Here is a 21,126-nt window from a genome sequence, read left to right as displayed (position 1 = left end):
AAGGTACCGGTTCATCTGAATTCTACAAAATTCCATTTGCAGAAATAGACTAGAAGTGTTAGAAGTGACAGGCCAGGGAGCTATTTCTATAAAAGATTCACAGATATTTAAACCAGATTAAATTCCAAAGTCTAAAAAGTTGCCTTTTAATGTGCATTATCTCCAATCTCTAAAGTACCATACCTTCTATGCATTTCTGAAAGTATATAGTATTTACATTATTTTGCATTCTGATTGCAATCAGCCTTCTTTCAATAAAATAAATAAAATTACAGTCTGTTAACCTAGAACCATCAAACCGTCACTTCCATTATCAATCAGTGCCACTTTTCTGCTGACTGCAACTCAATTAAAATCCAATTATTTGAATATCTGTATGAAAATTGCTATCATAAAACATACCTTTTTATTAGGAACATTTTGTGTAGAAAACTGACAGCACAGGAATTACAATACTGTGGTTAAAAAGTGTTTTGTAACCTGGGCTGGGAAAAACTACACTGATGAACATGGAGGGAAAGAGTGTCACTTCTGGAGTAGCCATTTGATTCCAGAATTGGGACTTCTGGCTCAGAGCAGATCCAAAATGATGCGACTCTGCTAGCGTTACTGTGAGCTTTAAGAGAGTTGGTCCTTCTGTGCCTCAAAGTTTGTCATTTCTACTGATGTTAGAAAAAAAAAGTAGTTAGACCATCTTACCACATCACCCACAGTGTTACTTTAAAATATGTCAGTCAGTTATACTGATGCTTTAGGTGATCTCGATACCAAATTCTTTCATTTATTTTATTTCTTACTTTAATTAACACCAGGTAAGTAGCTGGTTTTTAAACTTAGTTTTTAACAGGACATCTCTCCTAATCTTCTTGCAGCTGTATATCTTTTCCTTGTCCTTCAGGAACATAATGTCATTTGAAAAAAATGTCCTACGAGAAAATCCTCAAGTATAAATTTGCTTCTTAGTTTTTAATTACCTCTATTTTCTACTAGAGCTTTGATTTATTTGACTAAAGTGTGGATAGCACATTCTTCTTTGCCCAATACTGAAAAGCTGAATTCTTTGATATTGATAACACATGCAGATAGAAAACATCATCACACTATTTTAATTTCAGTGTGCCAACTCTAGGTACAAAAATTAATAATAATAATTAATAAAAAATATCGATACTCTAGCCTTAAAGCCTAATTTTACAAAACAGACTTCAAAGATGAAAAGGTTTCTATTTTTTCAGGTGTAATTATCTAGGACTTACTTGGCACCTAGAAGTTACCATGGAGAACTGTTTTTAGGAACAACAACAACAAAAATCTATCAAAAGTATTTCTTTAGCTGATCTCAAGTATCTCTATATCATAATATTTTAAAGCAAGTATTGGTGCTCCCATGTATTTACTTTCAATGTAATATTATTGTCTTCTACATTGCATCTTAAAATCATATCAACTGAATTATACCTACTACAGTTTTAATAAATATCTACAGAGGTGGTTCACTGAAGATTACACAGAGAATTTAAAATGGGATATGAGGTTATGATGATTCGCATTTGACAAAATAACTTGAACTGGCACACAGGAAGAAATGAAAAGAGCCAAAAAATCAAGGATAAGAAAATGGAAACATTATAGATAAGCAAAGTAATTCCAAAATGTGATTGATACTAAAAGAAACAACTCTTGATAGAATCAGTGGTGTTCATATTACTTTTCCATTGTGACTACTGTGGTTGACTTTTGTTCCATATATTAGATTTCATACCTTTCCTTCCACTTTCCTTGTAACTTCGGGCAACACCCCTAACATCTTTTTAGCTGCTTTACAAACTAAAGTTGCAGAAAGTAGTGAACACTGTTTATCACAAGTGCATGACTGTCCTGGTTTCAGCTGGGATAGAGTTAACTGTCTTCCTAGTAGCTGGTACAGTGCTATGTTTTGAGTTCAGTATGCGAAGAATGTTGATAACACTGATGTTTTCAGTTGTTGCTCAGTAGTGTTTAGACTAATGTCAAGGATTTTTCAGCTTCTCATGCCCAGCCAGTGAGAAAGCTGGAGGGGCACAAGAAGTTGGCACAGGACACAGCCAGGGCACCTGACCCAAACTGGCCAACGGTGTATTCCATACCATGTGACGTCCCATCTAGTATAGGAACGGGGAAGTGGGGGCAGGGTTTCGCCACTCGGGGACTGGCGGGGTGTTGGTCGGCGGGTGGTGAGCAATTGCACTGCGCATCATTTGTACATTCCAATCCTTTCATTATTGCTGTTGTCATTTTATTAGTGTTATCATTATTAGTTTCTTCTTTTTCTGTTCTATTAAACCGTTCTTATCTCAACCCACGGGTTTTGCTTCTTTTCCTGATTTTCTCCCCCATCCCACTGGGTGGGGGGGAGTGAGTGAGCAGCTGCGTGGTGTTTAGTTGCTGGCTGGGGTTAAACCATGACAATGACTGTTCGCAAATATGCTGGAATCTGTCCACTTCATAGAAATGTAAAATACTTTCACATATACACAGTCCAGCTCTCTATAAAACTAGCACTGAAATAAATACTTATAGCTTTTTAAACCTACATGCTAGCAGTGTCTCTTAGGCAAGCTCTGAAAAACCTTCTTATGAAGAATGCCAAAATTCAAGCAATTCTGTTTTTTCATACAGACAGTCCTTAAAAGTGATCATTTATATGGTGCATGTTAAAATCAAAGCTACTTACCCTTTTTCTCAAGTTGTAGGTCAAAATGAGATTTCTGGAGAAGGAGTGTGAAAAGGCCGTATAGAACTCCAGCACTTTCTGCAAGGCATCTCTCTTAATCACATGAAGATCACAGTAAGTCAGAGCCCTTACATTAGCACAGGACTGGGCGAGGGTAGACTCCTTCCAGAACACATCACCAAAAACGTCTCCTTTGCCTAGAGAAAAGCAGCAGCATTGCTTTCAGTAATGGTACTATTTCCACCAAAAATATAAAAGAACATGTATCTCACTTATGCAGTCAAGGTTCTTCTATTTTATGAAGTCAGAAAAAAATTCTGTCTGGAAAAAAAAAAATCTTTGAAATATGTCATTGATAACCTTTTCCACTATCTTTTTCTTAATTACAACAGCCCAGTAAAATTTCATAAGAATAAACCACAATCAAAAGTGTTTCATGTGACAAGTCCCCTTTAAATATCAGTAAAGGTTTTCCTCTAAAAAAGACAAACAGTTCGTTCTTGGTTCATGTTCTGTTCTGATCCCTTTCAAAGAGATTAATTAAGAGGAAATGCTTTTTCCCTTTCTTCTTTTACCTGGCAAGCAAAGGATTTGTTTCTCACATCTGTGTTGTTGAGTTTTCTTAATCTGGCTAACAATTACCCACTATTGTGTCAATAAAACCATCTTGTATAATATATCAGTGCAGTTACAGACCGTAATGAAACACTACCATACATCAGTATTAAAGTAAGTTTGCCCTAGTTTGCTAGATCATTGCCAGAAAAGTCTGTCTTTACAACAGTATGAAAGAGCAGATCTCTCAAATCTGGTGGCTCTAATGCTTTTCAGCTGGTAAGATTCTCAAGAAAATCTTTCAGTAGTTGTGCATGTGTGTCCCCATATAATACAGCGGAGGTTTGAGGTAACAACATAGTCCAAAACAAGAAGAGTACATGCTAGTTATTGCCAAGATAATACTGACAAGGCAAGAATATTTAGCTGTTACACCCTGGAAGAAAGAAAACATGGCCATTTCTTTACAACCTTCCCATGTGCCTGCCTCTATGAGCTTGGGGCAGCCAGTGAAGTCCCTACTGAGGAATATTGCAATGAGGGCATTTACACCAGTCTAGGCACTACAACGCAAGAACAAGTATACCAAAATCTGCCTGAGGAGCAGCCCCCAGTCAGGATTTCACTGGTTATATTCCAGCTTAGGCTGGGTACCAAAGGGAGTGTTTAGGAGAAAGTTACAAGCTCCTTTAAAGAGTAATGGTCTTTTTTTTTTTTCTGTTTTCTGACATATAATGATAACAAGATAGAATATTCAGTTGTTACCTTGATAATGAAAAACTGCACTGTTTTTGTTTTGAATGGTATTTTCCTCTTAAACCTCTGCTGTGTTATATCACCACTGCACATCACTTTTAACACAAACAACGAAGAAATACATTCACAGTGTCTATCAAGTTGTGGTAGGGATGGACCAGATGGTCCCTTGTCTTACAAGTAATACTTTGCCCGTAGCAATTCTTAAAGCCAAAGCATCAAAATATATATTCATTTATTGACTTCACCCGGGCCCTTTTAGATTTCATTCCCTAAATAAATAGTCATGTATGAGAGTCTATATGAAAGTCAAGACAACCATCGTGAGTAAAGAGATCAAGAAAACTTCTAAATTAAACCCAGAAGTCCCATTTCAGCCCTTGAGCTGCACTTCCACCATTATGCAATCTCCTCCATTAGATGATAAGCATTTTCTCTTTGAGGAGAAGCTATCAGCCTGATGGTAATCTACGCCGTAGTGCAGTAAGTTGTGGTTCACACTGATGTGCCCCCAGTCTTCCACAAAAGCCCTATGCAGTCCACCTGCCAGGGACCAGTTTAGTCCCTGAACACTTTGGAGGAGCATAGACTATATTTCCATTTTAAATGCATATATACACTGAAACCACCTGCTCAATATACACATTTTTTCCCCACAAAGTCAGGCAAAGGCACCATAATGATACCCTTCCTTCCACCTCTAGTCTCTTTATATAGGACAGTACCAACATCCAGAAATACTGCAAAGGCTGCATATCAGTAAGCATGGTGGCAGTCCAATAGCCCCATGCAGTAAGCAACTTTTCATTTTAATGGCAATGACTTTTCACACTTTCAATTATTTAAACATACACTTTTTTAGTAGATACATTAAAAATGGCCTAAGAAAAAAAGCTTCCATGAACTTAAAATAGATCATCATCTACAAGGCTTTTAGACAGACAAACGCACAATATATTCAAAATTGAAGTAAAACAATTTTTATGCACCATAAAAACTGATATGCTTCACTGGGTAAAAATGGATTGTTTGCCTTTGGAATAAATATGCTTTTACTTGCAATCTTCCAGGCAATTAGCTAAACAACTGTTTTAATTAACGTTCTGGAATCTATCAAGCATTGAAATGTGCCATCACTGATGAGCAACAGTTAGAGCTGGTAGTCCAAGCGTAAGGGAGAGGAATTCTAGCTCGATTCTAAGCGTATTTCTTAACATCTCCAGACAAGTTTCCCTACCTTAAAATGACAATAATTATTTTACTGCCCCACAGTAACATGAAGAATAATTAGTAGAATGCAAGTACAAACAGCATGGTGCTGCTTTGCCTGCATATGAAATGGCATACAGCAGAAGTTAGTTACATCTTACTCTTTTTAACATTTCATTCTGCTTTCAACATAACACAGAAAGACACAACTCTTTTCTTCACCTGTGGCAGCAACCCCGTTTTTCCCTTGCTATTTGTAACTCCTGAAAAACTCCCCCTCCTGCAGTTTCCTGCCACCCCAGGGAGCCGCTTCCCTTTGGTGACAAGAGCAGCACATGAAGGAGCTACATCTGCTGGTGCCCACTGAGCCAAACCAAAACAGAGAAAAGCAACACATGAACCACAGACTGAGTCAGATCACAGAAGCCTCAATTTTTTAAAAAAAGACAAACCAGGCTAAAACAAGAAGTTGTACTGTTTTCTATCATTAAGAATTTCCTTGAAGTTCATTGAGTTAACAGCCAGTGATCTAGTAAAAAGTCAATCCTACATTACAATTCCATTTCCAAAGCAAGGCACACGCGCAAGCATCACACTGCTTGCTTTCTGTCAAGTGCATTTTCTAAATGATGCACACCAAAACTATCAATCTAGATTGTCAGATTTTAAAAAATTTGTGTTTGACATTCACAGAAAAATGGGGAAAAAAAGGAGCAGTAGCAAGTCTTTATAGCAAGCAGGAATTAAAATTCCACCCAGGAGTACCTGCACTGGATTAGAACAATAATCTTAAACATAACAAGGAACTGCATACCATCTCCCTTCGTTTATATGTTCTCCATAAAGTAAGATCAATCACTCAGGAAAAAGGAAGGAAAAAAAAAGGGAAGATTAAGTGGGTGTTTTATCAAAAACATCTGTAACTGGGAAGCAAGAAGAGTAAGATGAGACTTATAGGTGAGTCAGAAGGTGGTTGGCAAAGTCTAACGGCTGCATTAGAGAAACTGAGTCAAAAGCCTCTTTTTACATATAACTCCAGGCTTTATATATTTCACCTTACCTCTGAAGAAAGATTAAAAAACTAGAGAAATGCAGATGGCCGTTTGTAAGTACTTTACATTTCTCATTCCCAGCTTGCTGAATTCCAGACATTTGCCAGGAACACCATCAATCACACTTAAAGTGGATGATCTAAGCTTTACCATCAATCATTTGTATCCCCTGCTGGATTTGTGGGCTGAGGACCTTTTCCACCATCAGCTCAGTATGCACTGGAAAGCCAAACAGTTTTCTGCCTTTTATGTTTGCTTGTTTGTTTTAATTATAATAACAAGTCCCCAAACCCTCATATATTTAAACACTGAAGAATTATTTTATAAAACCAGCACCTTCTGTTTCCGTATTTTTTCTTTCCCAATCTTTTCTCCATATCAGATTTGCTATTCATCTTATAAGTGAAAAGATTTCTCTGTTACCACTGCAAATTCAGCCTGAGTCAGCCAAAAGGTCAAGCCACATCCATTCCGTCTCCTGAAAGCAACACCAGTAATGAAGATCTGATTATTGCAACTTAGCCAAGTGTTTTGCTGATTCTGCTTGAGAAAAAAAACATGCTTGCACATTACAGCTGTATTGCCTTGATGTGCCTACCAGAACAATGCTTAGTTTTTTCACTTCTACAAACAGGAAGTACTGAAGAGCTCTCAGACAGAAGATATTCCACCCTACTCTGAAAAAATATGACTCTATGTGCAATATTTTGACTAATAAGCTACTCAGTTCACTTTTGGGTTCTGGGTCTCTGGGGGTCATGGTGCAGTTTTGGTGTGATAGCAGCTGGGTGAAAAGATGAGGCCACGGATTCATGTGCTAAAGGTCTTCCAAGTCAGTATGGACTTCGATGGGATTCACATGAATCCATGGATTTTCAGTATATCAGACAAAATATTCACGTTAGAATCATTCTTAAATCACTAGTAATAGTTGTTACAGCAATCAACACCAGAATCTAGCTGAGGCCCCTTCCAGATCTGCCTTCATCTGCACGTTTGAACTATAGAAGTATTGTGATCTGACATAGTCTCAGCAAACCCAAAGATAAGCTAGAATGACCAAACACTGCTTGATGGTTCCTCAGTAGCAAGGCAGCACTAAGCATATCTTGGAAATCAGGTGTTAGCAAATACAGTTATCTGTGATGCTGATCCACAGCTGCTGCCACACCTGCACAACGACTTTCCCATCACAGCTCCCTGAGGCACCCAGACTGGCCTGTGCCCTCAGGATTTGTTCTCCACCTCCAAGCAGAGGGAGACACCAACAGCTGTAAAGGCAAACACAGATTCTTTGTGTGTTGGTCTCTATTTTATTGACTGCTCAGTAAAAATGCTGCTGAAATTCAAAAACAAACAAAAAACTTGGCCTGATCTTTCTCTTTTTTTTTTCACCTCCTAAACAGATTTGAACAGAACCAGAGGATCTGAAGTTAGTCCATGTCACAGGGTCCTACCAATTGTACTCAAGCATAATTCCACTAAGGACAGTGTATTTACCCCTCGTGTTCAAAGCCAGCGATAAGAGCCTCGGGTCTGTTGTGGTTTAAGCCCAGCCGGCAACAAAGCACCATGAAGCTGCTCCCTCACTCCTCCCCCACCAGTGGGATGGGGAGGAGAAAATATAAAGAAAAGCTTGTGGGTCAAGGCAAGGACAGGGAGGGATCACTCACCACTTATGGTCATGGCCAAAAAACAGACTCAACTTGGGGAAAAAACAAAATCAATGTAATTTACTACCAATCAAATCAAAACAAAGATAATGAGAAGTAAAACCAAATCTTAAAACACCTTCCCCCAGCCCTCCCTTCTTCCCAGGCTCAACTCCACTCCCAGTTTTCTCGACCTCCTCCCCCCCAGCAGCACAGCGGGACGGGAATGGGAGTTGCAGTCAGTTCATCTCATGTTGTCTTTGCTGCTCCTTCCTCCTCAGGGAGGACTCCTCACACTCTTCCCCTGCTCCAGCGTGGGGTCCCTCCCATCAGAGACAGTCCTCCATGAACTTCTCCAATGTGAGTCCTTCCCACAGGCTGCAGTTCTTCACAAACTGCTCCAGCATGGATCCCTTCCACAGGGTGCAGTCCTTCAGGCACAGACTGCTCCAGCGCGGGCTTTCCCATGGAGTCACAGCCATCTCTGGGGGCATCCACCTGCTCTGGTGTGGGGTCCTCCACGGGCTGCAGGTGGGCATCTGCTCCCCCACTCCCCTCCATGGGCTGCAGGGGGACAGCCTGCCGTCTCACCACAGGCTGCAGGGGCATCCCCTCCTCTGGCGCACCTCCTCCCCCTCCTTCCTCACTGACCTTGGTGTCTGCAGAGGGTTCTCTCTCACATTCCAATGTCCTCCCCCACTGCAGGTTCCCCTTCTTCAGCCTGTTCTCCCAGAGGCGCTACCATCATCATCATCGCTGATGGGCTCCGCCTTGGCCAGAGGCTGGTCTGACTTGGAGCCGGGGAATCTTCTAGCAGCTTCTCACAGGAGCCACCTCAGCAGCCCCTCCCTCACTACCAAAACCCCACCACACAAACTCAAAACAGGGTCCAACCCACTCTGTGATCACCACATGTCTGCTTGGCTTCAACTGAAAATCTTCCCTCACCACCTCCTTATCTGAGAAAGGCATGCAATTTAAATTCTCCCATTTTACAGAGAGAAGGAAGATTCAAAGGAAGTAGAGGCACCAGAGCAAAAATAATTTTTCCTCTTGGTGCATTGTTTTAAGGCAATGAATATCTGTCAGCCAGAAAAAAACAGAGCTACCATTTGGTATCAAGGTAGAGCATTCTGTACCCGTCCCACAGATAAATTGCACAGCTTGACAGCCACAGAATAGCCTGTAGTTTGGTCCTCCAACACAGTACGGCTGGCAGATGATGATGCATGGAGGTGATTTGCTGCTTTGGACTTTCTTAAGATTTCTCAAATGCAAACTGAGACACATAATGAGAAGCAAATGACCAACTGCACTGCAGAGAACATACTATTTTTCATTAACCAGAGGCTTTAATCACTCTTTTCCTCTAGTAAGACCTTAAGGAAAAAAAGCCAGAGTATCAGTGCCACAGTAACCCAAAGAAGTGTTACAGTGATAATAAACTGAAGTTACACTTTCAGTGATTTGCCTGGTACACAAATAGAAACACAGTTTATCTGTTCATGTTTTAAAACACAGCTTGGCAACATTTTGCAGACAGTTTACTATACAAATGCATTAATTTTCTCTGTTGAAGCACATTACTGTACAGACAAAATAAAAACATTTATTTTAGAGCACCAGATGAGTAGCAACAACATGAATTAGTTACAGCTAAGATTTCTATTATTATTATAATTAATGTGTTTATTTGTCTCACTGAATAGAGTGTGGATTATATGTCACTGCTTGACTTACTGTGATGAGAAGAGTTTTAAAATGTCAACTGGGCCCTACCAGGCTTATTCACAAAAAGCTAGGAGGCTTCAACAGAATCCGAATTGTTTATCTTTATTTGATTTTTAATGGTTACTGTAAAAAATGTAAATATGTGGCTAGTTTGTACAAACCCTGAAGACATGGAAGTTGCCAACTCAAATAGCTAGTCACAAATGTATTTGAATTTAGTTGCATTGGTTAAGTAATAGGAAAAACACTGCTCCATCTGTGTTGTCATTGCATGGACAGTGCTAGTTCTCTGATTGAAAAACCTATACCAGAGGCTCAAATTGCAATATCCTCAGAGTTATTCTCCAATGACTTCAAAACAGGTTTTATGTTATAGCTATTGCTTGCAGCTTACATTAAAGCCCCCAAATTTGATTTTTTTTTATTTCAGACAAAAGGATTCACAGGAGTTTAAAATAGTAGATTTTACTTTATGAAATATATAAAGTAAATATTTTGAAAACCTCGCCAAGTTCAGAGCTATGGTATACTTAATTTTATTTAATATTTCTAGCAACTCATTGAGGATAAATTTAACAATGTTTCAGAAACGTACCTCTGAAAAAAGTTTTAAATTTGAAACCTGGAGAAAACAAAGAAAAATAAGTGTTCCATGAAGATTTATTTTTTCGATTTTTTTTTTTAACCTGGCTTTTCAGTGAAAAAAATTATTCTTCTTCCTCCAAAATTCTGAGACATAAACAAAACCCTACCCAAAACAAAAATGAAAATTAATTCAGTGGTTCACCTGCCAGAAATCAGGGCCTTTATAGAAATCCAACTTCTTTGTTAAATTATAGTTTCTACCTCTTCATATCTCTGGCTGGAGTATGCACACAAATGTGATGGGCAAGTCACCTTAACACAGCCTGAGATATCAAGGAATACACTGGAAAAGAGCGCATCATCTCCACCACATCTCAGTTTCAGCTGCTAGTACATCACGGATCACTGTTGCCAGTAGCCTGCCACCAGACATTACCATCTTCCAAAGGGGACTTCTTCCACATGTGGTGGTGTCAGACTACTTAAGAGCACATTATGCAAAGTTGCATAAATTCGCAACAATAAAACATGAAACTCTAGAAGAAAAATAAACTGATTTGAAGTGCCAAGAAGTTCACGACTGAGGCCTCTATTCACAGGGAATCCCCCTCTTCCCCAGTTATTCCAGCAAGTCATTAATCAAGTGTTTTAAAAATCTGTTTCTCTAATTCCCTACACAGTCTTAGACCATCTATAGATAGCAGTGGACAAGGGCTTGGTGATTCCTACTTTTAATGCGGTACCAGAAGTTAGACACAGAACAAGTAATGTCTGGCTGAAGTCTCAAAATAGGCAACTCCTGATGTCAACCCACATTACATTTTCTAGATGCCTGGCGCACATAGGAATAAGGAATACTCTCTGTCCAAAAACACCACTTGGAATAAACCTATACTTCTCAATAAAAGTTTTAGTGCTGCTCCTACATCCACTGTGAAATAAAAATTTTTTATTAATGTAGACCTCTTTATGTTACTGTCTTTTAAAAAGTTTAGCTGGATCTCCATTTCTAATACTCTTGCTAACACTGTGCTTGGACACGTATTGAGGAAATCAGACTTTAAAATTGTTCCTGATGTTTGCTGAATCACTTCATAGAAACATACAACTTGTCTGACCTGCCTATATATGTAAACCTGGAAAAAAAAAAGCTTTAAACTATAAATAGAAAAAGCACAACAGAGCTACTGAAGATAAAGCTGGATTTTAATTTCAATCATTCCTTTTTCATAGCACCGCTGGTCACATTACAGTCTTATTCAATAGCATAAACAATGCTGTTACGTTAGATACTGTCTTTGAAAATAGTAACAAAACTCTAATGCCATCCATAATCCTGCAACCACTTCTTAAGCCTAAGAGCACAGCAGCTTGGCATTTTTAACACAGGGAGATCTAACTAAATTTATAACTCAGGTGAAAAATGAAGTAGAGAAGTAAGGGACTTTTTCAAAGACTTGGCATTAAATAACAACAGGCCCCAAAACACACAATGAAATTCTCAGAATGGAGTTGTACACAAAGCAGTTTAGTTTAGGGAAACCTGAGTTAGCTCAGGTACTGGGGATAGTCTAAAGATAGCCTGTCTGAGCCTGGGCTCAGCACAGTTAACTTACCTGACATCTTCAAGTCTGCTGAGATGCAATCTGTACACGATTGTGTGGAAGGTGCAATGCTTTCCCACTGAGTACATCTAAGACAGACAATACTTCTGCATTGCTATTTTCCCTCCTCTAAAATAAACCATGCCTGTGGTGCAGTTGCCCTTGCAGTCTGCACTGTCCTATCTGGATGCAAATCTGTCCCACCAAAATCTGAATCAAACCCCTTGCGTCTACATCTGAATGAAATGCTTATGGCTAAATGAGTAAGCTAAAACAATTGTAAAGAAAACAAACAATTATTCTTATAACGTTCCTTTAAGATTGCAATTAGATCAAATTAAATCAGCAGGAATTTCTCTACACAAAGCAAATGGAGCATTTAATATCCTGCTGAAACAAAACATGGTACACCAAGCTCTCCTACAATATCATGTTAAAACCACAGTCTCCAATCTTGTCAATGTTATAGCTTTGTAAATAACGATAAAAGATCTGTATTTCAGGGACATCCAATTTTCACTTCCTCAACTCACATACGATTCTTTGCACAATTCCTCCCTACCCCCACCAGAAAAAAAAAGAACGAACTGATATATCCCACTTTCCCCCTGATGGTGAAGAAGGCAGCCAGGTCTAGACTATAAATTCCCGTTCTTGACATTCTGTTACTGCATACTTTCACACTTATGTAATATCTACATTCTGTTATTTCACTTCAGCTTTGATAGCAGCAAAAGAAATAGCATCAGCAAACTGTCCTTGTGGAGGGCAATGATTTTCCTTGCTCACAATAAATTACTGCCTTGATTTCCCTTCCTATCTCATTCACTTTACCTGCCCTTTGTGGAGTCAGGAGTTGGACTCGACAATTCTCCTGGGTCCCTTCCAACTAAGGATATTCTATGATTGTATGATTAATACTCTTTGCTAAACCAACAATCAATAAAAAAGTTTATTCTTTTCAAAGTTTGTAGCTCAAATAAGGTTAGCAAGAACATAATAAATGCAGAACAGCTGGGATGCAACACTTGGGATAAACTGCTTTACTCTTGGGATAAACTGTTTTGTGTGGGGGTTTTGTTTTCTCAACTAAACCTTCTAGTAAATGTTATTTTTCTCATCCATTGCTCAGCTCTGAAGATCACAGTGGTTTTCAAGGACTTGTTTTTTAATTGCCAAATAAAGGCTTAAAGGCTCCCAGTTTCTAATCAAGTCCGCAAGACTAACCTCCAGTCTTATCATCCATACACACAGGGCCCCCTTGCAGGGATCATCAAGACCACTTCAGCAACTCTGAACGATTCACATAAGTGAAGATCTGCTGCTCAGTCAGGCCCTCTAAGAGTCATTAATTGACAAATTTTGCAGCAGTCTGAAAATTTATGGAAAGACACCACTTTCCCCACTGCTATCTAGAAAAAAAAGCCTGTCACCCTAATTTCAAGGTCCCTCCTCTCTCTGGCCTTTTACTGGAATTTCCTAAATTTCAAAGATTACCCCAATTTTAAGCAGAACGGGTTGGAACCAACCTGGGTCCGAGAATCACTTGCTTCCTTCAGATTTCCTAGAGAAGGGGGATTTTCTGTTCAATCTTGGAGTACAATTATGTCAGTCATATCTAACTTAGAATCAATTATTTTCTAATAAGATCAAAAATGGTTCTCTCAGTCATTTGGATATTTGTACATAAATATTAACACAACATAAATCCTTTTCTAACAAGGCCTCCTATTCAGTCCTTCCATGTATTTCCAGAAAATACTTACAAAAGTTAATTTTGCTACTATGCCATTATTTTCTATAATTCTCATTAAATTATCTACGTACACATTCAATTGGAGATGTAACACAAGAACTAGCACTTCCTCTAGCAGTGGTGACGAGAAATTAAAAAGGTCCAGACTAAAAGACTGGAGGACCAGGGAAGTACCCTGTTAGCCCCAGCAATGGTGTATCATCTGCTCAGGTAGACTTCTAACAGCTTCTTGATTAACGCAGTTCCAAACAATCTACATTCTCACACTGCACTAAGGAAATGTGTACCTTCATAGTGTAAAAAAATATAAAAAGCGCATTGAAAGACAGTTTAGGTCTTCAAGCTACCCTAAATTAAGAAACAATAACCAGCTATGCAGGCTTATTTCATGCTTCCATTACAATCCCTTTTCCCCTGCATATTTCAAAGAAAGCTGCAGCCAGACCTTATGGTCCCTACCTGGAACACATTTAATTCAGGAGGAATCTTTTAAGAAGACATTAATTAGATTAAAATGTAGCAAATCTCTCCTGAGCATGTGTAAATTTTAACTTTTCAAAGACCTGCAATAAGGTCAAGTTTTCAGATGGCCAGTGGCTCAGCCTGAAAGGTCTGCTCCAAAGCAGAGAAACTAGAGCTACCAAATGAAGTGCATGTAAATGGTTGATTGTTTTTAACAGTGACAAACCAACGCATTTTCTCTAACTACATTTGGATAAATGGGTAAGTTTCTAAGCAAGAGTAGTTCAAAGACATATGTCAGTCTCAGATGAATAAAGCACCATCAGCCCAAATGGGAAGGCTTAGAAAAGTTAAAAGCAAAGCCAAGTTGAAAACAGTCTCTTAATGGAAGTCCTGCACGACCAGTGCTTCGCTCAGTTCTCTTCACGGCAGGGACTATGGGATTTGTCTCTATCTTCCATAAAGTGCTGAGTGTACATCAGCACTTCACCCTACGCAATGACAATGGTGTAAATGGAAGAACAGTGAACTACAGGAAACAGAATTGTATTTCATCCAAGCACCTTTCCTCTAGTTAATCTTCACTTCTACATAGTCCCACTCATATATTTACACATTAACTTAGAAAACCATAGTAATACAGTGGCCTTTCTTGCTATGTCCTCCTTTTCTGACCCATTTGTATTAGAATGAATCACAAATAAATAAATCACCTGGCTTAAAGGTAATTTTATACTTTTTTATTTTTGTTTCTTTGACACATCAAATCCAAAGATTGTGTTGCATGAACATCAGTAATTTCTTTATTTCAGCAGAAATTTTGGACAGAGTTCAGAAATATGTCTTTCACCCCAACAAATCAAACTTCATACAAAATGCATCAATTACTTTAAATTTTGCAAAGAATTTCCGTAAACATTGCAAAGAATTTTCTTTTTTTATTTGTTTACTCATTTTTGTGTTTTTCTCTAAGTCAAATTAATGGGGAAGGCAATCTTAGGCGACACAAAAAAAAAAAAAAGTACATTTCTTTCACTGCTGGCCTGTGTGCAATTTCTTCCAACTCAGTACTCATATCAATCCAAGTCAATCAAAGTCAGTGCTTTGTTATAAGAACATAAGCCTGAACTGAGAATATACCTGTCTCTTGCGTATTACACAGAACTGATCTGGAAGGATATTATGCAAGTGTACACAACACACTCCAAACTCCAGGGCTACGCAATACAATTTTATATGCTAGTCTGCAAGGCTAAATGATTTCAGAACTTGAAAATGTTTCATATGAATTGGGTCCTTTAAGGATTAAGTGTAGTTTGCCTTTGGTTTATGTAATGCTGTACAGCAGTCACACAGACTAATTTAGAGATGCAATTTATTTCTCTGTTGTAAGGAAGATAGAGGCTACATTGTAAATTGCAAAGGCTGCTTTATTAAGTGACAGCTAAAGCTGAGCAAACATTCACCTTGAATAATTTATGCACTTACTTTTTATTTTTATTTCAAGAATACCTGAGAGAAGATTACGGTCTCTCCAACATACCTGTTAACTGACATTACCCTACAGAATTCCTCACATGGTTTGCTGTTACATGCCTGATGTTAATAGCTATGTTTAGCCGTGATTAGTAAACAAAACTTACAGCATAGGCTGTTCTGGCTGAATGATCAGCAACAATCACGTTTCTTGTACAATATAGATGTTATTTTTTTTTTGCTTGTAGTGCCCTGTTCTATCTGCGGTACTTTTATCAAGAACTTGACAAGTTTAGCTGAACATGAAATTAAAAAAAACCCAAACATTGCTATTCTACAGATAAGAAAACTGAGAGTAAAAAGGAGTTAGGGAGAAAATCCTGACCCATCTCCTGCAGCATCCTTCAGTAATGTGGTGCTTACATTATGCAATGCTGAAGGAGAAGAAAGTCCAACTGGTTTAGAATAGGGATTAAAACAGTGAAAAATTTAGTTAACCACACCATTTCTTATCAGGATAGAGAAACCTTCAACAGAAGGCTTCACAGCCTGGGGGAGGAAGGTACACACGTGCGTGGAAGGAAAGGGATTCCTTAGTCCAGAAACTGAAACACAAAAATCAATACATATTTATCCAAAATGAAATCTGTCAGAATGACAAACAGATCCCACTTCATTTTACTTTCCTCTCTGATCACACTATTCACAAAGAAAATGACAGAGCTCATCAACTTTAGTGCAAGCCAGAGAACTGACTCCAAATTCCAAAAAAATAAAGGTGTGGAGGGAAGACGATCAATAGTTACTGTCCCAGGAGAACAGCAATAACAAAATATTTCTATTCATTCAGATACCAAGGGATCAGCCTCATTTATCTGTAGTTATCACTCCGCAGCAGCAGAGATTAGGGGTTCATGTTTCCTTAACGCTGATTTCTCAAGGAATCTAGGCCAAGTATTTTCTAAAGTGAGTATTATGATAAAACATGGAAGATACCAGTAAAGGTGAGGAGAAAATTGGTATCTTTAAAGGACATTTTAAAAAATTTTATTTCAGTGCTTTTTACCTATACTGATTAAATAGAGCAGCAAGATGTTTTGAGGTTTTCTTCTTGTGATGGACACAGGAGGAGGCATTATGGGATAAAAGGTGACACAAACTGAGAGACTTTAGTTTGTTCTACATTTGCCATGTTAATTCATGAGAGTTCAGCATGGCAAAAGGTAGTAAATTCTTCACGTGCAACTTATAAAAGCAGAAGTTGCTAGTATCATATAGTACTGAACAGCACAGGTGATTCCCGAACAAAAGAGAATCAGTTATCCCCCTACTTCTCACCGTTTTAGTTTCTTGTGTGGCACAAAATATTATGAACTGGATTCCCCAGGACACTAAATTCACCCTATGCTGTATATGCAATCCTGTTCAGAAGTCGAGAAAAACCGAACTCAGTATATTTATTAGCCCCCTCATCTTCCAGTAGACATTCCTCTTAGGAGAGTTGGATGTATGTGTTCAGAAACAGTAAGGTTACCAAGCTGTTTTCTTCTCTTTTTCCGGGCTGCTATGAGTGACAGGTACTGGATTAAGCCACCGTGAGAATTTACCTTATCACAAAAGGGTCTGACAGAATCAAATGATAAGTATCACCTCCTCAGTGCTCCAGCCACCCCATGATTCATATACATCTATTGGATTATCACACTCTTTTCTCCTAGCTTTGCCTCAATGTTGTTCACACCACTATCAGCTTCTTTTTAATGCCTCCAGCTGTCATTCCAACTTAACACAAATCAGCTCTAAATTTTTATATTACTTTGACTTTAAAAGAGAGAAATATTATACCAACATGAGATCTTAAATGAATCTAATAGGAAAATTTCCAGCAAAAGTGGATTATTATCCGGGGGGTGGGAGGGAGGCAGGGAAGCCAGGCACTTTAAAAATAAGTTTTCTGAAGTCCTCAATGGAATTTCTAATGAAGAGAGATGTGGCGAGACAGGGAGAACACCAATAATGACCAGGATCCCAATGCCCAAGTAGAGTTTCCATTGACCAGAAGAAATAGGGTTGAAGCAATCTGGAGATGAGGTGCTTGCCCTTCCTATTTACCTCTGTGGAACAGGAAGGACAATAAAATATACTTCACCAGGCCATGCTAAAGCTAACTTGACTGAAGCTTTTTAAAGAATGAGTTAAGTGCTTGAGTAGAAGAGGCTATAAAAATGCTCTATGCATCTATATTTGTGCACAATGCATATTATCAGCTGTGAAACTCACCCAATATAGCAACGACTTCATCATCCTGGATTACTTCCAAAGACCCCGAAACCACAAAGCAAAGGCTGTCGACACTCTCGCCAGCGTGGTAGATCAGGTCTCCGGGGGCACAGTGCACTGTCTGAAATTCCATGGCAAGTGCTCGAAGGCACCCATCGCTTGCCAGCCTGAAGGCTGGGTGCTCCTTGAAAACTTTGCGGTTCAGATGCACACAGATATCTGCTCTCATGTCCTTAGGGCATATCTGCAAAACCTGAGAAGGAAATTAGGCAATCAATTCCTGTGCATGGCTTATATGTGCCTATTATCCTTAGTTTACTATACAGGGTTTAAGAACTACTTTCCTCCTTCTTTTAAGATTTCTAATCTTAGTCTGTATATTTATTTTTATATTATTTATACACATAAGCCACAATACTAACTTAGACTACTTTACAATACCTGAAGGAAAATAATGTTTTCATCTCAGCAACATGCTCTGCTGGATATTGAATTACCAGAATAAGGCCTCAGGTTTTTAAGACAATAAAACTGAGAGCACAGCAGTACAGAAAGTGGTGGAGAAAAGCTTCCTGAAGGATTGTTTCTAGATTGTCACTCGTTTGATAGGCAGATTCCATGAAAAGCCTGCACAAATTATACACTGCAAGTAAGAGAATATTGTATAGAGGAGAAGTGTAATCTCATATCCCTTTAGTAAAAAAAAGTTATTAAAAGTTTCATTAACTCATAATACTGAGATTTACAGGTATTCAAATTCACCCCTCAGTGGCAGTAACAAGTTTGTTGTTCACACAAGAAAGGGACTTTGAGGTATGATACTGTGTTGGGCAACTTTTGATCTTCCAAATGCAATGTTCCTCACGGCAGTTCATGATGTGTGCTCCTAAGGGTACACAAACTGATGTTTAGCACAGCGGGTACCCATCAGGGCCATTTCTGAAGGTTTTTAATACAATACAAACAGCCGAGTGGAAAGAATACAGAATTACTACTGCATGTACAGATTAAAAGTTCCTGGCAAAAACACTGGAAATACATAACAGGAACAGGGTTTTGGGATGACAAAATCCTTGGAGGATAGTCTGTGATGAAGTACTTCTCAGGACATATTATATGAGAAAAACATTGAGTAGTGGAAGTCTGCCTCATTTTTTTTTCTTAGTAATATCTATTCCATCCAATTAATGAGCACTCTGGGTGAGCTTCAGAGTTACTCCGACGCATTTTCCTGGATGGAAAGAGACGGTTGCTTCAATGCAAACACTCCTGGAAAACAGGAAGCACTATGGCTATGCCTACACCTTGCGATAGGGCTCTGTGCAAGATCTGAGCAGAGAACCAAGCTCATAACTCTGTGCACGGCACTGGTTCCAGATATTACACTTGCTACTCCAAAGGCAAATGATTATCACCAACATCATCATCTTTGGCCCACCTCCAAGCAGACCTGCTATTACAGATACTACTTCTGAAAGAGATATATTTCCATAGCGCTAAGTGTAGGGCACTCATGGATGATCTCTCTTGGCTGCCCCACAGGGAGCAGCATCCGAACCTGCCAGTTCTCAGTTTTCCAGGCTCAAAGTAGTGGGTCGGGGCACCAGGACCTGCATTTAACATGGAACACAGGCAGCGGCTATAGCTGTCTTTGCAATTATCTTATTTACACTGGCAACAAAACCATTCTGTATTTGCAGATGCTTGCCAAACTTTGCTACTGGAATTACACACACACACTTCACAGTTACTTGATTATCACGCACAAAAAGGGTTGTTGTAATAGAAATAGTAGTAAAAAACCCAGAATATACAAGAATATATTTAAAATTAGGCTCTTCGCCAAAAACCCCTTGGTTTCCCAGTCTCAGAGGAAGTTAACTCATTTTCCATTCTCCATTTAGAGAAGTTGTCTGCAGACTTCACAGAAATTAAAGGGATTAAAGACATTTGAGAGTTACAGACAAATGGCAGAAGACTTTCATTTGTATGGGAGGTAAGAAACATCTTCATGGATTAATTTTAGAATGTTTCAGCAGCTCTTGGTTAAATTTTGTTATACTGGCATTTTCTAGACTTACAGACTTTGCTTTTAGCTGATTATTCACTCCTTGGCATGCCTGCAGTTAACACCAAACTAACAAATTTGTAGCCTACAAAATAGCGAGAAGATTGATTCTGTGCTGAGTTCATCTTTAAGTATCTGCCTCATCTGTAGAAAACAGCACTGCATTACACAGCAGCACAACTACCACTGTTCTGTCACAGGAGCAATACATGTTTTATTCATTGCATGACATCCTAGCAGTTATACACAGGCATCAAACCAATGGAGCTCAGACCTGAGAGTTTATGGATTGGCACAGCCATTAGTCGGTCTTATATCTGCTAGCTTTTGCTATGCAGATGAAAGTTGATTTCTTGGTTTTACAGTCATCACTACCGGCAGTTCAGCTATGAACACACCAGTTACTGAAAACAACACCATATTAAGCTCTTTGATGTCCTGATAATTGGAGACTTTTTTCCTGTTTATTAAGATAATTCTCAAAGGCTACAGTGAGTTGTACTTGGTTTGGTTATCCTGCTGTCTCCAAAGGCATTTTAAAGCATTTCTCTCCTTATCAGAGGAAGCCAAGAATGAACTTTGAAGATAAGCTAAAACAAACATGTTTTACATAGCAATTTTTTCTTGTTGCTTTGTTAAAATGATGAGAGGGACTTGTACTGGGGGAATGAATGAAAGCACCAGCATTCATTACACTATGTGTCCTCAGATGTTGTCTCTCCACCTTCCCCAAATAGCTCAAACTCATAACCCCACACAAAGATATTTTATGAGAAAACAGGCAGAGCAGTTTCTAATCAGCACTATCCAGTACTAAAACACCATTTCTTTCTGACAGCTAGTATGACGGAGAGTGCTTACCAGAATCATGGTCTGGGATCTAAATGGCAGGTACGCTGAAGCCCGTTTAGGAAAGCAAACAGTACTCTGTGTACCTATTGGTCTCCAGACAGCCCAGTGGAAGGCCACATCTGTTCTACTCTTTCGTAATGACACTTTAACAGCTAGACAGAAGTGAGATTGTTTGCTCTTTAACTGCATCATCTACAGTTTAGAATACTAAATTAAGCTGCCAACCAGAAGGCTGGTGACCAGAGCATTGGTATGATTTCCTGAACGAACGACCCCACAAATCATATCTCTTTACAAACGGAAGAAAAACAGTATCTATCTCCATAAAAGCTAGCAACTAATATGAAAGCGGCAAGTAGTTAATTAGTATCTTTA

The 21,126-nt window shown here is 38.8% G+C and overlaps 1 protein-coding gene across 1 annotated transcript in view; it reads right to left on the bottom strand.

Annotated features, from left to right (window-relative positions):
* KCNH1 (potassium voltage-gated channel subfamily H member 1) overlaps positions 1-21,126 on the bottom strand; it is a 194,470-nt gene that overhangs the window by 83,704 nt on the left and 89,640 nt on the right. Inside the window, exons 9-10 of the mRNA XM_052805900.1 lie at positions 17,832-18,084; positions 2,714-2,910 (exon numbers count right to left, since the gene is read on the bottom strand). Coding sequence (XP_052661860.1) covers positions 2,714-2,910; positions 17,832-18,084 — 450 coding nt within the window. The remainder of the gene's footprint in view (positions 1-2,713; positions 2,911-17,831; positions 18,085-21,126) is intronic.

The sequence above is a fragment of the Harpia harpyja genome, chromosome 13, assembly GCF_026419915.1.
Source record: "Harpia harpyja isolate bHarHar1 chromosome 13, bHarHar1 primary haplotype, whole genome shotgun sequence".
Classification (NCBI taxonomy): Eukaryota; Metazoa; Chordata; class Aves; order Accipitriformes; family Accipitridae; genus Harpia; species Harpia harpyja.
Note: the sequence above shows the minus strand (reverse complement) of the source record. Positions and strands in the feature narration are given on the sequence as shown.